The following is an 18884-nucleotide window of genomic DNA, read 5'->3' as shown; positions in this document are numbered from 1 at the left end:
TTAAAAAGAAAAACCTTTTGCCTTTTATCATTTACATATCTTCTACATTTCTTAAGGCCTAACTTGAAAAAGGGAGGTACAATACATTCAAGTTACGCTTATAAACATAAAATCATAACCTCTGGTTCCATTGATTCTTACAGGGTTAACAGGCATTTGCCTTCTTACTACTATTTCTGTTCTTCTAATGTATTATTTATTTAATAATTTGTAAAACACTGCTATCGCATCTAAGTGCTAAAATACAAAGTTAAAAACATATAAATTATTTAAATCCACCAATAAAAAAATTTAAAAAGAGAAAAATATGTTGATAATTTAATGCAAAGCTACTAGAAGAGGATCTAATGAGTGAACGAGACTTTGAAACCAAAAAAGTCCCCATTTAACTAAATACAAAATGAATATGACATGTACCTGATCAATAGTTAGTCAATCCGCTCTTGTTAAAAATCCACACTGGGCCGGGCGCGGTGGCTCATGCCTGTAATCCCAGCACTATGGGAGGCCAAGGTGGACGGATCACCTGAGGTCAGGAGTTCAAGACTGGCCTGGCCAACGTGGTGAAACCCCATATCTACTAAAATACAAAAATTAACCTGGCACAGTGGCACACACCTGTAATCTCGGGAGGCTGAGGCAGGAGAATCACCTGAACCTGGGAGGCAGAGGTTCCAGTGAACTGAGATCACACCATTGCACTCCAGTCTGAGTGACAGAGTGAGACTCCGTCTCAAAAAACAACGACAACAACAACAACAAAACACCCACATTGTATAGCACCTTTGTGTTAGTCCGTTTTCACGCTACTATATAGAAATATCTGAGACTGAGTAACTTATAAACAAACAGCTTTAATTGACTCACATTTTCACATGGCTGGAGAGGCGTCAGGAAACCTACAATCATGGCAGAAGGTGAAGGGGAGGCAAGAACCTTTTTCACAAGGCAGCAGGAGAGAGAAGAGTGAAGAACTTCCAGACACTTCTAACACCATCACATCTCATGAGAACTCACTCACTATCATGGAGACAGCATGGGGGAAATTGCCCCCACGATCCAGTCACCTCCCTTAACACATGGGGATCACAGGTCCCTCCCTTGACATGTGGGGATTATAATTCGAGATGAGATTTGGGTGGGGACACAGAGCCAAACCATGTCAACCTTTAACAGAGGGACATAAAAAAGAAGAGGAATCCAGTTTACAACAATAAATGACAAAAGAGACCCGTGGTGGGTAAGATACATACAAGATGACAAGCTTTGAGGAAGTACAACGTCTGGTCTGGGAGCTGTGGACCCAATTAGCAAAGACTCTGGGAAGATAAATGCATAGTTGTTCATGGGCCGTGGAGGCCCTTCTATATTATAAAAACGGTTCCAGGAGCTTGGGATAAATTAACCACTTTGTTTCCCCCTTTTCATCATCTAGCTTGGTACAGTCTTCTTTAACAGTGTTTTGAGTCCTAAGAGGCAATGTGGTATAGTGGCAAGAACCTGGATTTAAAACTTAGCTCTGCTTCTGCAAGAAGAGGCTGAGATGGTAACAAGATCTGTGCTCCACTGGGAAGTGGCTACCCAACCAGGAATTGACTACATTTCCCAGCCATATCAGCGTCTAGTATGGCAATGTGACTAGTTTATCTCAGTGGCATGTTAGTGGAAGTCATGTATGCTACCCGTAAAGCAGGGCTTTTCAGAACTACGTGTACCCTCTCTATTCTTTCTCCTGCCAGCTAAATGTGGCTGATGCTGAGGAGGAACTAGATGGCAGAACCACAAGAAAGAAGCTGCCTGGGTTCCTCAGTCACTTCTGGGAAAATCACTTAACTGTGAACACACATACTGACTGTCCCATGACTGAGAAACAAACTATTGTGTTAAGCCACCGAAATACTAAAGCTTATTTGTTACAGTAGCAAGAGTTAACCTAACTAACATATATATGTGTGCTGATAATTACTAAAATAATAATGGTGATGGTATCAGGCACTGCATCAAACAAGTCATCATTAATACTGTTAAGAAATCTTGGCCCAGCCTAGGTAACATGGTGAGGTGCTGTCTCCACAAAAAAAAAAAAAAAAAAAAAAAAAAAAAAATTGCTGGGCACAGTGGCACGCAGCTATAGTCCCAGCTGCCTGGGAGACTGAGGTGGGAAGATCACTTGAGCCCAGGAGTTTGAGGGTACAGTGAGCCTTGATCGTACCACTGCACTCCAGTCTGAGCAATGGAGTGAGACCGTGCCCCCACCCCAAGTAAGCAAATGAAAAGATGCTCAACATCATTAGCCATGAGGGAAATGTACATGAAAACTATAATGATATGCTACTTCATCCCCACTAGGATGGCTATGGTCAAAACGATGGGCAATAGCAAGTACTTGTGAGAATGTGGAAAAATTAGAACCCTCAAACATTGATGGTGGGAAGGTAAAATGGTGCAGCTGCTGTGAAAAATTTTGGCAGTTCCTCAAAAAGTTAAATGCAGAGTTATCCTATGACCCAGCAATTCTACTCTCAGATATAGACCCAAAGGAATCGAAAATATATGTTCACATAAAAACTTGTACAGGAATGTTCATAGCAGCATTATTCATAATAGCCAAGAAGTGGAAACCATTCAAATGTTTATCAGCTGAAAAATGGATAAACAAATGTGGTATATGTATACAATGGAGTATTATTCAGCCATAAAAAATGAAATTCAGATATATGCTACAACATGGATGAACCTTGAAAACATTATGGTAAGTGAAAGAAGCAAGGAACAAAAGGTCACATCTATACAATTCCATTTATATGAAATGTCCAGAGTATGCAAATCCATAAAGAAAAGACAGAAAGTAGATTATTGGATGCTAGGGCTGGGAGAGTTGGAGGGAAATGGGGAGTGACTGCTAATGGGGAAAATGTTTCTTTTTGGGGTGATAAAAATGTTCTGGAATATTAGATAGCAGTGGTGGTTGCACAACACTGTGAATATACTAAAAACCACTCAACTGTACACTTTAAAAGGGTAAATTTTATGGTATGTGAATTATATCTCAACTTAGAAAAGAAAAAGAGAAACGCATTTGCTCCACCTTGCCTCTTAGAGATTCTGGCTCTACACAAAGAGGCACTGAGCTCTTTTCATGTACCATGATTCTAGGCTGTTCAGAACCCGCAGACTCCTTCTTCCTATCTTCTGCTGCAAGCAGACAAGTCCAAACAGCCCCAGTGCCATATGCATTAAATGCCTCTGTCTGCATGTGGAGAAATAAGGTACAAGGCTTTCCTTAGTTTGAGTAACAGCATAGTTAACAACGAGATGAGATAAATAAATTTGACGCTAGCCCTGAGAATGCTATGAGTGTGGGGAATAGGATAGAGCTCCATAATAACTACTAAAGTATATATTGCTTCAGCAAAGTTCTCTGAGGAAGAAAACAATCCTAAAAAATGTTCTCACTCATAGGTGGGAGTTGAACAGTGAGAACACTTGGACACAGGGAAGGGAACATCACATACTGGGGCCTGTTGGGGGGTGGGAGGCTGCGGGAGGGATAGCATTAGGAGAAATACCTAATGTAAATGACAAGTTGATGGGTGCAGCAAACCAACATGGCACATGTATACGTATGTATCAAACCTGCATGTTGTGCACATGTGTACCCTAGAACTTAAAGTATTAAAAAAAAAAAGTGTGGTGTGTGGTGGGTGCTGTGGCAGGGTGGAGTGGGGGGGTTCTGAGAGAGGATTGCATAAGGAAAGTATCCTTTTTTTCCCTATTTAGGCACACATGCCATTTTCAAAAGTGTGAGTCAAATTCATACCACAGAATAGAGAACATCAAGTAAATTTCATATAAGTATTTGGTGACATCAAGTAAATTTCATATAAGTATTTAATAGTCAAAACTGAAGAGAAGATCACTGGAGTGTGTTTTCAATCTCCAAGTAAGAATGTAATTTGGTGATTCTATGACTCTTCTTTGGAGCCTCCCAATCCACTGGTAAGACTGTCTTTTCAATAGGAATAAATTCCTGAAAAGACACAACTTACTTGCAGGACACTTTAGTTCTGTCAGCAACCATGGTCCACTGTTGCTGGTTGGTAGAAACCTCAACGTAGTAGCTATAGCTTCGATCATCACAATCCCACAGTAGTAACCTGAACAAAGGGAAAAACGTAAGATTGCTGTAAACATTTTAACTGGTTGTTTCCTTAGGCTGCGGGCATATCCCTCCCACCCACCTCCTTTGTCCAGCACATTTCTAAGACTGGACAAAGTGAATCCCAAGAAAGCATGAAGAGAAAAGCCAAGTCAGTCTGCAGTGAGAGGCTTTTAATCTTTAGTTTTTTTTCAAAAGTCCCCCAATCCCAGGCAGCCTCTGCCCCACTGGTGGCAAAGTTCTTTAGACTGGTTTAGGAGAGAGATGTCCCCAGATCACCCTTCCAGCTTCCTCTAGCTCTCCTCTCCAGTTGGTTAGGCTGACCACTGCTCATGGGACAATCTGTAACTTCGAACAGATTTTTATTTTTCATTTCTATTTTTAGAGACAAGGTGTTTCTCTGTCACCCTGGCTGGAGTGCAGTGGTGTGATCAGCGGAGTAATCAGTGGTGCACACAGTGGAGGCTCACTGTAGCCTCCAACTCCTAGGCTCAAGTGATCCTCCCACCTCAGCCTCCTTGAGTGGCTGGGACTATAGGTGCACACTATTTTTTCTTTGTAGAGGCATAGTCTCACTATGTTGCCCAGGCAGGCCCTGAACTCCTGGTCTCAAGTGATCCTCCTACCTTTGCCTCCCAAAGTGCTGAGATTATAGGTATGAGCCACCGTCCCCAGCCTAATTGATATTTTTATTTTTATTTTTAGAGCACATTTTCACTCTGCTGCCCAGACTGGACTGCAGTGGTGTGATCATAGCTCCTTGCAGCCTCCAACTCCTGGGCTCAAGTGATCCTTCTACCTCAGCCTCCCAAGTAGTTACAAGCATGCACCACCATGCCTGGCTGATTTTTAAATTTTATGTAGAGTCAGGGTCTCACTATGTTGCCCAGGCTGGTCTCAAACTTCTAGCCTCAAGTGATCCTCCCACCTCAGCCTCCCAAAGTGCCAGGATTACAGGTGTGAGCCGCTGTGCTGGTCTAATTGATATTTCTTATAGTATTTTCTAATTGGTTATAACCCCATCACCTTTATTATCATGTTTTAGCTTCCTTCTTATTCTCACCAGGATTTTTACATAGCTGTAGTAGGGTTATCTGATTTGGAGATCTAGGCAAACATACATTCATTTGCAAAACTTTCATTATTTAGAAATTGATTACCTTGGTCCTGTTCTTAACCCCCTTTTCTGCCCAGATAAGAACTTAAGCATTAACTGTGTAATTCCATTTACATGAAGCTCAAAGCAGACAATTTATCTGTTGGTGACAGGAATCAGAATAGTGGTTAGCTCTGGGGGAGGTATCGACTAGGAAAGGGTAAAAGGGAATTTTCTAGAATCCTGGAAAAGTACTAATTTTGATCTGAGTGGTAGTTATGCATGTAAATAATCACTGAGCTATACATAAAAGATAAAAGATCTGTTCATTCTGTATGTGTTACTCCTCCATTTTACATATATATATATATATACATATATATATATATATACATATATATATATAATTTTTTTTTTTTTTTGGATACGGAGTCTCACTCTGTCTCTCAGGCTGGAGTGCAATGGCGTAATCTCAGCTCACTGCAACCTCTGCCTCCCGGGTTCAAGTGATTATCCTGTCTCAGCCTCCCGAGTAGCTGGGGTTACATGTGCCCACCACCACGCCCAGCTAATTTTTGTATTTTTAGTAGAGATGGGGTATCACCAGGTTGGCCAGGCTGGTCTCAAACTCCTGACCTCAAGTGATCCACCTGCCTCAGCCTCCCAAAGTGTTGGGATTACAGGCGTGACCCACTATGCCTGGCCTAAAAAATAATTTTAGAAAAGAATCTGAGCATTGCAGTACAGGATTAGTATTTTGCTTCTGACAGTGCCACAGGGAAGACAGATATTGTTTTCTATTATTTCAGCCTTAAAAGTCCTTCTCATACAAACTATATATTTTACTGCTTTATAGTTGGTCATATGTGTTTGCTTCCTCTACCAGCTGGCATAGATAGTAAGCTCCTTGAAGGCAGTGTCTATGTCTTACTGATATTTTCTATACCATTGACAGAATGTCTCACATGGAGCTTAAACTCAGTCAGTGGTTGCTGAGCAAATACATTCTTGTTAACAACAACAATAATGGCCGGGCACGGTGGCTCACGCCTGTAATCCTATCACTTTGGGAGGCCGAGGCGGGTGGGTCACGAGATCTGGAGATCGAGACCATCCTGGCTAACATAGTGAAACACCATCTCTACTAAAAATACAAAAAATTATCCGGGCGTGGTGGTGGGCGCCTGTAATCCCAGCTACTTGGGAGGCTGAGGCAGGAGAATCGCTTGAATCTGGGAGGTAGAGCTTGCAGTGAGCTGAGATCATACCACTGCACTCCGGCCTGGTCGACAGAGCGAGACTCTGTCTCAAAAAAAAAAAAAAAAAAAAAAAAAATCAATAATAATGTTCATGATGGCCAATATTTCTTTAATGTTAACTGTGTATCAGTCCCTATGTTAAGCGCTCTATACAATTTGTCTTATTAAAATCCTTCTAAATATCTTCTTAGCAAGCATTATTATTATGAAATTACAGACATTGAAAGTGTAAGGATTAAAGCATGTTAAGTAACCTGTCTAAACTCATACAGTAACTAAGTGATGGAAATGATACAAGGTTCTCACCTGGTACCTTCACCAAAAGCCTATTTCTATAATCTCACTGTCAAATGTTTCCATTACTCTAGTTTATATATCTGGTTTCCAATTTACAACCTCTAACCTATCACTCTATAAAAGTGGTTTGTATTATTTTCCCTTAATCTTATGATTATAATCAGTGAAAATCCTTTGCACAAGTTCACTTTAGTGTCATATATAAAGCTATTACTGAGGACTAGGATTGCCTGTATTTTCTGTTTTCCTTTACCCTTACCTTTTTTTTTTTTTGGTTGTTGGAGGAGGTTGGGGGGACAGCTTCTCTCTCTGTTGCCCAGGCTGGAGTGCAGTGGTGCAATCATAGCTCACTGCAGCCTCAAACTCCTGGGTTAAAGCGATCCTCCTGCCTCAGCCTCCCAAGTAGCTGGGATTACAGGCACACACTACCACACCCGGCTAATTAAAAAACAAACAAACAAAAAGATTATTTTGTAGAGATAGGGTCTCACTGTGTTGGCCAGGTGGGGTCAAACTCCTGGCCTCGAGCTACCCTCTTGCCTGGCCTCCTAAAGGGCTCACCTTCCCTTTCATTCCTTATTTTCTATTGTAATTCTGTTTGCTATCAATTACTAAACCCATACTACCTAACATTTTTGAACTCCTCTTTTAAGTAGAGAAAACTGTTAAATGGGTTTGGAAAGCATTAGCAGATGATACCTACTGATTCTCTTTAATACGCCTGAGTGTTTAATCTCTCAAAGTACCCTGAATGAATCAGAAAGGATTCCACTCTGTTGTTCTTAAGTGGCCCAAAATCCTACTCTTAGATTACACTAATTTGCTTATAAGAATATGAATCATTTCCTTCATTAGTCATTTCCTCAAATATTATCCTAGTCTCTGAGCACTTTTATGCAGTTAGCCTATGCTAATTTATATTTATTTTGAGTAACTTTTAAAAGTGTATTTTTTGCTTCTATATTTGTCTGGCTCTCATTTTGATTATAAGAACTTTAGAAAGATGTTTATCTTTCTCTTTTTAAAGACTCTGCTTCAAACATGTGAGCTCTGTTCATGGCATATGTTCCATATATGTTCTGGATTGAAATCATTCATAACTCTGACACAGTAGAGTAAAACTAGGGGAAAACTTAAAATCAATTAATAATTCTCTAAAATTATTAATTTATCTCCCCTAAAAACTAGGGGAGATAATGTTGAGGTTACTTTCCCCAATGGAATTTTAAATTATTGAGGTTTATCATATTCCCTATCCTTCTAGATAATCATAAGCTAGTGTTTCTACAGAGGATTGAAATGAAAACAGTCAGTCCCTTTTGGGATAGAACCTAACCAGATCTCCAAATATTTCATGAAAAATGACTGCCTTGAGGATATGGGATATGGAGAATATAAAAAAATGGAGGATAAATTATGAGTATCATATATGTTCTAGTAGATATTCTTGGAGTGATAACATATTTGAGGAAAATTTTAAGGTGTATATATCATGCTCTGTAAGTAGCTTATTCTATAAAAGTCTTCCAATTTGTTTCAAGGCAAATTCTTATTTTAAAATGAAGGTAATCTGAAATTCCAGTAACTTTTAAAACATACACACACAGTACATATGGTTTGTAACTGGCTACTTTTGCTTAATGGTCTATTATGAATATCTTTTTGTATCATCAGATATTCTTCTACATCATATGTACTGAATAGCATTTCACTGTATGGAAGTCTCATACTTTATTTAATCAATCTATTATTATTAGACACTTAAGCAGTTAATATTTCACTGTTATGAAAATTCTTTTTTTTTTCCTTTGGAAACAGGGTTTTGTGCTGTTGCCCAGGCTGGAGAATGAAGTGGCGCAGTCATAGCTCACTGCAGCCTCGATTTCCTGGACTCAAGCAATCCTCCTGCCTCAGCTTCCTGAGTAGCTAGGACTACAGGTGCATACAACCACGCCCCGCTGATGTTTTAAAAAAAATTTTTGTTGCCCAGGCTAGTGTCCAACTCCTGGCCTTAAGCACTCCCTCCACCTCAGCTTCCCCAAGTGTTGGGATTAAAAGCATGAGCCACTGAGTCCAGCCTATTATGAAAATTTTGTGATAGACATTCTTAAGCTAAATCTATGATTATTGTCTTTGAATGATTCTGTAAGTGGAACTCCTGGAGCAGGGCATATAACTTCTTGAGGCTTTGATATATATCATAAAATATCTGTATACTTCTATTCCCCCCAACCCCAAGCAAAAATCTATACCAATTTATATTAACAGTGCCAGCATTGCATAACAAATGCCTGTTTCTGTGCATCATCACCAATATTATGTATTATGTTTAAAAATACTGCTAATTTGATAGCTGAAATATCTCATTAATCTTCAATTTTTAACTTATTGAGCTTGAACATTTTATCCATTTTCTACTTATATTTATCTTTTTGTTAATGACTTACAAAATGTCCTCTATATTTAAAGATATTAATCTACTGCCTATCATAGTTTGCATGCTGAAGGTATTAATTTTTATTAGCCTAGTCTATCGATCTTTACCTCAATAATTTATCCTGGCCTAAATTCTTTTTTTCTGAATAGCAGCCAAGTGCTCATACTGGTTGAGACATCCTCTCTCTATTCCTCTATTAAGAGTCCTCAGGGACTGGAGATGTGGGGTCATGGTGACTCCTGAGCGGAAAAGGGACACTGATGGATCTCAGGCCATCGAGCCTAGAACTCAGACTCAACCTACATGCAGAAGTTTTAAAGAGGACTTCTAACTCATGCCCAGGATGCATATTTGCTTGGAATTTAGGCTTAGGCAGGATTTAAACCCCTTTGTTGATTTGATTGAAAAAGGCAACTGCAGCTGAAGAACACTAAAGGAAAAATTGATTCAATCTTTGCTTTTCCATTGAGAGGAATTTTGTTCTACCAGTTCCCTTCATTTCTTTGGCTGCCTAAAAAGTGTATTCTTATGTCTTTGTGCCTGCAACAACAGAGAGCTATTTCTGACTTGTAAACTAGCTGGGAATGTTTGCATGGTGAGCTCGCCCAGGACAGACACTCTCTATGACCTTAACTGAGATGAGCTCCTTAAACATATAACGCACACTTCCACCCATAGATCAGAAGCCATTTTCAAAAGGGGCTGAATAAAGGAAGTTGCTGGCCAAGATTTATCGATGCAGGTCAGGCCGGTGTTTAGCTGTTGCCACAAACCTCTCTAACTAATGAGCCCAGCATGAAATGCCTGGTGATATTATATATGTTGTCTCCTCCGTCTTCCCTTATTCTCACTGTGAAGTTTCCCTAAAAGCAGTGAAGAGCTGGGCTTTTTTTCTTTTAATTGATTAGCAGATGTGATTTTGCTTACATCTTCCATAAATGCTCTGGCTGGCTGCATACCATTGATTACCAGGGGTTCAGTTTCCAGCAACTAATTGCTCTCCTTGCTGGTATTTTGATACAAAATTCAATAGCGAATATGTTTTCAAAACTCTTGTCTTTGTGGCTTGAGTCAGAAGTGACTCAAGGCAAACCCAGTGGACTGAGTTTTCCCATCTTTAAAATAGTTGTTCTCTCATCAGTCTGTGAAGAAAGTTTCCAAATTGTAGCATTCTAATTGGAAGGTCTGCATTATGCATGTGATGACAAACTATGTTGTGCTGAATGGCACTTTTTTCATTCTTTTCTTAAGGGATTAACACTGTGCCAGATTGTGAACAATGGCTGAGGTTTAACAGTTGAGGTCAACAGCTTCTCCACTGAATTGGTGCCTTTTAGACCAGAAGCAAGTGCCTGTTGTGCCTGTTTCTAACTGTCCATCATTTGTGGGAAATTCCACTGGAAGGCCTGGGACCATAATGCCACTGTTGCTAAATTTTCTCATTTGGGTGAAAACAAACTAAAGGAAGATCAGCAACCAGGATATTAGTGATAGTGCAATAACTTCTGATCAAATCCATTCCTAATCTTTCAGTTAAAGTCAAAGATACTCCTGACCTCAAAAATGTATACAGTATATTCTTTGGTAAAGATCCTTTAAGTTCCTCAGAAATAATTGTCTTCCATTCAACAATTCAAAAAATATTTACTGAATAACTACTAAGTAACATTAGGCAAGTCACTTAACTTACTTATACTTTGGTTTCATCCTTTGTGACATTAAATGTTGAGATCTGATGGCTTCTCAGCACTCTTCCAGTTCTAACATTTAATAATTCTGTTATAGCATATGCAGAGGTTTTTTTGGTACGTCTGTATGTTACACAGTAACTCCTGTCTTTGACAACTATTTCCAGACCAACCTCAAGGTGGACGTGGGAGATTCCTGAACTCAGTTTATCCTCTGGACTTGGAAGCTGGGCTAATCAGATTTCCTTTCTCAAAAATTTAGAATTATGTGAGATTCCAGCTTAATGTGCTCTGTTCACTTGAAATGAGATGATGAAAATATAGGCATTCTGGGGGTGAGTCTCTTTGATCACAGGCATACAGAAGCAAAGAAAGACATCTGCAGTGAGAAGCAGAGACCACAGGTTGTGCAGTCCAGGGAGAGCTACCTGGGGTCCTGACAGATTCCAATGTCTGGTTTCAAAATCTACTAGGGCCCTCCAAGTTTCTGCCCTAGTAGTCCATGAAAAAATCTTCTAATCACTTAAATAAAGTTACCATTTGCGGCTTAAGATATCTTTACTTGGTTTGTGTTACTTGGAACTAAAAGGGCCAAAGATAAGCTCCTAGTGGAGTGCACTGGACAGAAAAGGTACTCAATAAGAGTAGATGTTATGGCAATGAGGATGGCAATGATACTGTGATGGCTACAGGACCAGAGAGACAACGAGGTAAAGTGCAGGGGTGGTGGGAAACCTCCCTTACGATGGCAATCTTTTCATTCAATTATGAAAGAGGATTCTATGTAGAAACTGAGAGCAGTAAGACTGTGGTGTACGGTGGCAAGGCAAAACAGGCTTTGGAGTGGGCTCAGTGGCATCAGTGGAGCTGTAGGGAGAGAGCCTTGCAAAGATGGAATGATCAGTGTAGTTTATAACTCTCCTCAACAGTGGCACTGGGGAAGCAGGGCCAACAGTGACAAGAAGGATACAGGCCAGGCTCAAGGAATGAAGGGCCAGGAAAAATAATGACCACTTGTAGGCTGCTGAGGAGGTAAGTGGGATCAGAGATGGTAGACTAATGTTCAGAACAGAGACAGACTGGAGGTCATGATGCAAAGAAGAGATGCGACAGCTGGAAAGGTGAGGGAGAGAGGTAAGGAGTTGTGCTGACAAAGGGAAGCTTCAGCACTTTTACCTAAATCGGAAAAGTTCCGTTCCCGCTCCTCTGGATGAGAAGCAGAAGACTAACAACACATTAGGGGCCCTATTCTAATCTCTGCTACTGAGGGGCAGGAGGGAGCCTGTAACAGCTTCCAGAAGGAATTAATACAGCTTCAGATAAACAACTTTGCTGGTGAGAAAGAGGGACTTTCCCAAAGATGAGAGGGCTCCTTATTGTCAGCTGTCACAGGGTTCGATGATGTGGCTTCGCCCTCAGGTGGAGAGCACGGTCCAGCTGAGAAGAGCTGCTGGAGGATGCCAAGTCCAAAATGAGATTCTCAGCGGGAGCTTAGAGCCCAGTAACAATGTTTTCTCAAAAGTGTGTGAAGTAGACCAGGCAGCTGCCCTGAAGATTCCAGACATGAGAACTCCTGAGGTGTTGCCACTGCAGAGGCCTGCCTATGAATGGGCCACGGCCTTTCAGGGCAAAGGGAACATCAGTCTCCTAATAGCAGGAGGAGGGAAAAACCGGCTGCTCATCAGATGGAATGGGTTTTTGGGAAGTGCATTAGTCAAAGGACATCAGAGAGTCTACCTACTGTCTCATAGTGTTTAATCTCTCATATCTGGGACGTGGAGGGTGATTTCTCTAAAAGGGGATGAAACAATGGCACTGGTTCACAATATTCTCTTGCAAGTAGCCAGAGAAAAGGCAAGCAGAAGCTCTCGGTGTCTGGCATATGTAGTTTCTGTGTTTCGTCAACTGAAGCCCAGGATTACAAAAATGTGAGGAGGTGGCAAGTATACACTTTGGCTCCACTGTGTAGGCTGGCTCATTGAGAAAGGGATAGGAGGGATTTTCTTTCTCATGAAATCTTACATTCGATATAATTTTTTTTATTTATTTAAAGCCCACACACCATGAGAGATCTAGTACAATCTAGGTAAGTTTTCTGAAAGTGGTAACGTATCAGTGGAAAATATGCCTGGAGGATATATACTGTGGATAGCTAGATGGGGCAAAACTTGCCAAAACTTGAAGACAATACAAAACTACCAATCTTTTTTTTTTTTTTTGTCTTTTTTTTAAGACAGGGTCTCAATCTGTTGCCCAGGCTGGAGTTCAGTGGCACAATCTTGGCTCACTGCAACCTCCGCCTCCTTGGTTCAAGTGATCCTCCCAGCCTCCGACAGTGCCGGGCTTACAGGCATGAGCTACCACACCTGGCTAAAATGACCAACTTTTAACAGCTAACTAAGACCATCTTTTCACTTCTTAGAAGGATTAAGTTTTTAATTTCAAGTTTCAGGTGATAACATAAAAGCTAATACCACATTACCAAATAGCATGGCTGAAGCTGCAATATTCATTAGATATTGAGTGTGGAATGAATGGTGAACAATTAATCATAGTCCCACCTCACATTCACACAGACCTCACTAGTTTCCAAATGTTTTTGCATACATTATCACATTTGGGAAAAAAAAACAATTTATAATCAGCACATTTCCTGCTTTCAAAGCAAATCTATTTTTCTAAGTTTCCTGGTTAATTTTCTTACGTGGGCTAAACACTGCCCAAGCAATCTTTTACAGATTATTTAATCACTTGACAAACTCTTTTTCTTTTAACAAATAAATTGTGCCCCAGTCTTACGATCTAGACTTCATACTACACAGTCCAATTTAATGAAAATTCTCGGCTGGGCATGGTGGCTCACACCTGTAATCCCAGCATTTTAGGAGGCCGAGGTGGGTGGATTACCTGAGGTCAGGAGTTCAAGACCACCCTGGGCAACATGGGGAAACCCCGTCTCTATTAAAAATACAAAACTTAGCCGGGCGAGGCAGCGTGCACCTGTTATCCCAGCTATTCAGGAGGCTGACGCAGGAGAATCGCTGGAACCCGAGAGAAGGAGGTTGCAGTGAGCCAAGATCGTGCCACTGCATTCCAGCCTGGGCAACAAGAGCAAAACTCAGTCAAGAAAGAAAAAGAAAAGAAAAGAAAAGAAAAGAAAAGAAAAGAAAAGAAAAGAAAAAAAGAAAATAAAGAAAAAGAGAAAAAGAAAATTATCTCATTTTATGCTTTCAATGTGGAAATAAGATAAAATTTGTCCAGGCCAAACAGCCCTTGAGAAGAAAAGCATTCTTATATTTTGGAAAGTGACTCTAATACAGCCCCTTCCTTAAGCAAAATGTTGGCATCAAAAATACTGGGAACCCCTCAAATGGTTTTATGATATTTTAAAAGGTGAAGCCACAATATGTTACAGACTGTTTGGGCAGCGACACACTAGGCAGGTATGCAGCTTTTACAGATATTCCCCCGTGTTTAAATTTGGCATCACCAATTCCCCTCTCCAGCAAGGCTATCTGCCTTGATCCTAGCAACTTCCTCCTCATGAGGAGTATATACAATCAGTGAGATCAGCCTGATTTGGCTCACCCGCAGGATCAGAAAAGGATGTGTAAGAGGCAGAAACGCCGAGGTCCTGCCCAGACCATAGGGCTTAGCTCCCAGGCATCAGGTCCAGCTGGCTTTTAGCTTCATTTGCTAGGAAGGCTATTACGGGCTGTTGTGAATTTAAAAGGCCAGAATCAGTTTCTTCTGTTAATAGCTGAAGGCAATATGCATTTGTGTGAGCTTTTCTGTTCTCTGTCCTCAATTCTATGAAATGATTAGGAGGGCGATAAGAACAGACAGACATATTAAAAGAGCTCAAAATGTACTAATCTACAGCTGAGTGTTAAGAATTCTTGGATTTTTACTTAACATTTATGACTCCTGTGAAACAAAATGGCCCCATTGTGGGCCTTCATTCAACAGGCAGGGGAGTAGCATCACCTTGGCTCCAGGTTCCCTGCATGACACCATCCGGTGGCCCCTCCCTTCAGCTTTTCAAACCAAGTCCATTCAGGAGAGCCCACTGGACCATGCTTCTACAGCGCAGGGACCAGGCATGGCTATTGACCTTGGTATTTCCCAATACAATGCCTTCCACATCATAAACTCTACTGAGTTAAACCGAAGGAGAGGGGCTGGGCGCATTGGCTAACGCCTGTAATCCCAGCACTTTGGGAGGCCGAGGCAGGAGGACCATGAGGTCAGGAGATTGAAACCATGCTGCCTAATACGGTGAAACCCCGTCTCTACTAAAAATACAAAAAATTAGCCGGGCAAGGTGTCGGGCGCCTGTAGTCCCAGCTACTCGGGAGGCTGAGGCAGGAGAATGGCATGAACCTGGGAAGTGGAGCTTGCAGTGAGCCCAGATCGCGCCACTGCACTTCAGCCTGGGCGACAGACCCAGACTCCGTCTCAGGACAAAAAAAAAAAAAAAAAAAACCCGAAGGAGAAATGGGGAGAAGAGGTGACTTATGATGGAAAGAGGAGAGGCAGAGTTGATATATCAACTATAGATATATCACTCCTCAAAAAACTCAGGTCACTTATTCCTGTACAGTATCTTCAGTGTTCTATAGACTGAATTACGTTTCAATGCAAAAATAACCTCCCCCAGCCAGTACTTCACCCCTAGTCCCAACACCATTTTGGAGAGTCTCACATCAGTGAAAGTTTATGAAAAATATCCATTCTGACTGCTATTTCATCCACTGAGCTTATTCTCCTGCCCATCCTCTGACCACATGCTAATATGTGCCCACATGCATGGCCTACAATGCACCAAAGAAGCAGCGCCAAAGGGAAATTTAATAAGTGCCATGGCTCCTTCCTATTCCTTTGGGTCGAGTTTTCTTTTTCTTTCTTCTTATTTTATTTTATTTTATTCTATTTTGAGACGGAGTCTCACTCTGTCGCCCAGGCTGGGTTGCAGCGGCTCACTGCAAGCTCCGCCTCCCGGGTTCACGCCATTCTCCTGCCTCAGCCTCCCGAGTAGCTGGGACTACAGGCGCCCGCCACCGCGCCTGGCTACTTTTTTGTATTTTTTTTTTTAGTAGAGACGGGGTTTCACTGTGTTAGCCAGGATGGTCTCGATCTCCTGACCTCCTGATCCGCCCACCTCGGCCTCCCAAAGTGCTGGGATTACAGGCGTGAGCCACCACGCCCAGCTCCCTTGGGTCAAGTTTTCACAAGAATCTGTGTCTATGGGAGAACTCATAATTTAGCTACATGCAGATCTTTGTATTCTCTTGACCTGGTGACAAAGGGAAAGAAAGGAAGGGCAAACAGGTGGGAAGGCTCAACTCTGAACATTACAGTCAGGAGGATGTTCCAGCAGGGATGAACGACCGGCAAAACTCTTCCTATTCAATCATGTAATCTCTCCATTTTTGTTCTTACCAAATCTCTTCTCTGGTCTCCCTTAACACAACCAGTACTATTTTCCCACACCTCTTTCTCTTTCTTATCAGACTGACCTCTTCACCCAAGTCAGATCTGGGTTTCAACCTTTGCTCCAGCTTTAAATAATCTTTTCCCCACAGAGCACAATCTACAGTCTTGAGCTCTTGCTAGAAATGATTTTAAAACACTTGCCTATCCAATTCAGACCTCCTTCAGCCTTACCACCAGTGTGAGCTGCGACTCATTCCTCCCTCAGGTTCTCGCTCGGCGAAGTTACCACTGCCCTCCTCTCACGGCATTCCCAAATCTGTTTATTCCGCTGGGTCGTGGACAATGAAATGCTGTCTGTCTTTCTATCTCCTTGCTCTGGAATTCCCTCCCTGTTAGTCCCTTCTCTAATGGACTTCTTTCATGAAATAGTTTGTGAAGGCTCTCACATGAAAACAACTACCCTCTAAAACACAAAAGAAAACTATAATAAGTTGCAAGTGCTATACAATTTAAACACTTAGAATAAGTACATTATTCTGTTTGAATGCTGAGGTGTGTGATAAATCATAATTCTCTACGTGGTACATGACTTACCATTAAAAAAGACAGCATTAATGAGAAAAATAATAGCAACATCTCCACCAGTATATAAAGGTGAAAATCCTAACTACCAACTATAAATTCTTATAAACAAAAGATAATTAATCAATTTAATATGTAACTGTGTGATAAATCTTTTGAAGAATGGTGAGAAGCCAGAAAAATAAAGCAATATTTTATGTATTTTTTTTGTAACAGCTAGAGGAAAAAATGGCTCATTAAGTTTTTCAGTGATATTCTTTTGATCACTGGCCACTCAGTATAGTTTTCTTGATCCAGGTCTTCAAAGCTGGGATCACAAGTTTTAATTGAAACGTTTTCAGCTGAACATTAATAACACTAGCTTTCCTAACTGCTGAACAGCTGTAATTAAACCAAACTGGTGTGGGTTTTAGGACCAAAGGCTAAATGGGCAGTTGCTTTTTTTTTTTTCTTTCCCCTGCGATCACCTATACTGAACAGGAGGCCCAGGCAAAGGCTCTGCAAAGAGGGTCTGCAGGTCTCCCCCCGTTGCAGAAGATGTGAGGATGTTGTTTCTATCTCATGAACGCTCCCCAGAACTGCAGAGTGGCTTCCCCTCTTCCACATTTGTTTGGTTGAGGGAACATCAGACAGGAAAAGCATTCCGTCTTTGGAATGTATTCTGCAAGAATTGCCTTTCTAGAAATAACCCTCCCAGGTGCCGACATGAATATTCACCAGAGTGTACTGGGCACAGAGGCCAGTCTCCGTGCCATGTACACTAATCCTTCAAAATGTATTCCAGGCAAGCTACCAGGGTAAACTCCTCTACAGAAACCAGGCTTTCCGATGATAGACACTGGATGACTGAGAGAAGGAAATCTGAGTGATGGAAGCAGAGATGAATAAATCACTCCTATCTAGCTAAGGCCCTGCTGCAGCTAGACCTTGCGACACTGACTCAAGCACAGCATGAGGCTTCATTAGAATATGGCACTCTGCAAATTCAACTGTTTCTTTTGTTCAGCCGGCTCACTCTTCCTCATCAAGAACAAACATTTATGCCTTATAATTCTATTTCTGGACCCCTTTTACCTTTCTTCTAATTTTGGCTGATAGGACCTACATCGGCATCCTGAGAACACGGTCATCGTGCCATGCAGGCATCCAATGCTCATGCAAGCACCCCCTGCTCCCCACTACCTCTCTGTATCACTGCCCTGACTCCCATTCAGGAAGGTATAGACAAAAAAGATCAGGAATTTTCACAAGCCAGTAAAGAAATCATGCCAAAGGTGGGTGAGATCTCAGATTTCTCAGGATCCTCCCACTCTGGCACTGGATCCCCAAGAGCCACCACTGATATTTCTGCAGTGGAGTAGAAGAGGACCCCAGCCTATCTGAGTCACACATGAGACTGTTTGGGTATCAGGGGCTGGGAAATATCCCTGAGGTAACCTCCAAGAAGCTGGTGCTGGAACTGTGTGCAAAGGATACACAGGAGTAGCCTGGGGGGGAACTGAGGAGCTTGGAGGCTCCTAGAAGCCAAAGGGAAGAGGTAGCATGAGCAGATAAGAGGAAACCAGTGAAGTTACTAGTTATTTCCTTAGCCTATTAGGACCACAAAGGGTTCCAAGGACTCTCCTTGAGCCTCTGATGGACAAGGCGCCTGTCCACAATTCCTTGGAATGTGTAATGAATGGCAGTGGCATCAGATAGGAGGCAGGAGTCCCAACTCTGCCTCTGTCTTGCTCCACAGCTGTATCCTATCAGATTTACAATCTGGGAAGTGGGTGGCAGGGGGAGAGGGGAAAGGAGGGAGATGGATTTTAATGTACGTGATTTGTGATTCCTTTTTCAGGTCTGTTTTTCCCTTTTAATTACAAAGTGATATATGATAAATCTTTGGCAGTTTTATGAAGTATCCATTATAAAGAGGCATTATACAACT

General features: G+C 41.5%; 1 protein-coding gene across 1 annotated transcript in view; it reads right to left on the bottom strand.

Annotated features, from left to right (window-relative positions):
• Positions 1-18884, bottom strand: part of BTBD9 (BTB domain containing 9) — a 471085-nt gene that overhangs the window by 81790 nt on the left and 370411 nt on the right. Inside the window, exon 9 of the mRNA XM_023212708.2 lies at positions 4050-4157. Coding sequence (XP_023068476.1) covers positions 4050-4157 — 108 coding nt within the window. The remainder of the gene's footprint in view (positions 1-4049; positions 4158-18884) is intronic.

The sequence above is a fragment of the Piliocolobus tephrosceles genome, chromosome 5 (assembly GCF_002776525.5).
Source record: "Piliocolobus tephrosceles isolate RC106 chromosome 5, ASM277652v3, whole genome shotgun sequence".
Taxonomy (NCBI): Eukaryota; Metazoa; Chordata; class Mammalia; order Primates; family Cercopithecidae; genus Piliocolobus; species Piliocolobus tephrosceles.
Note: the sequence above shows the minus strand (reverse complement) of the source record. Positions and strands in the feature narration are given on the sequence as shown.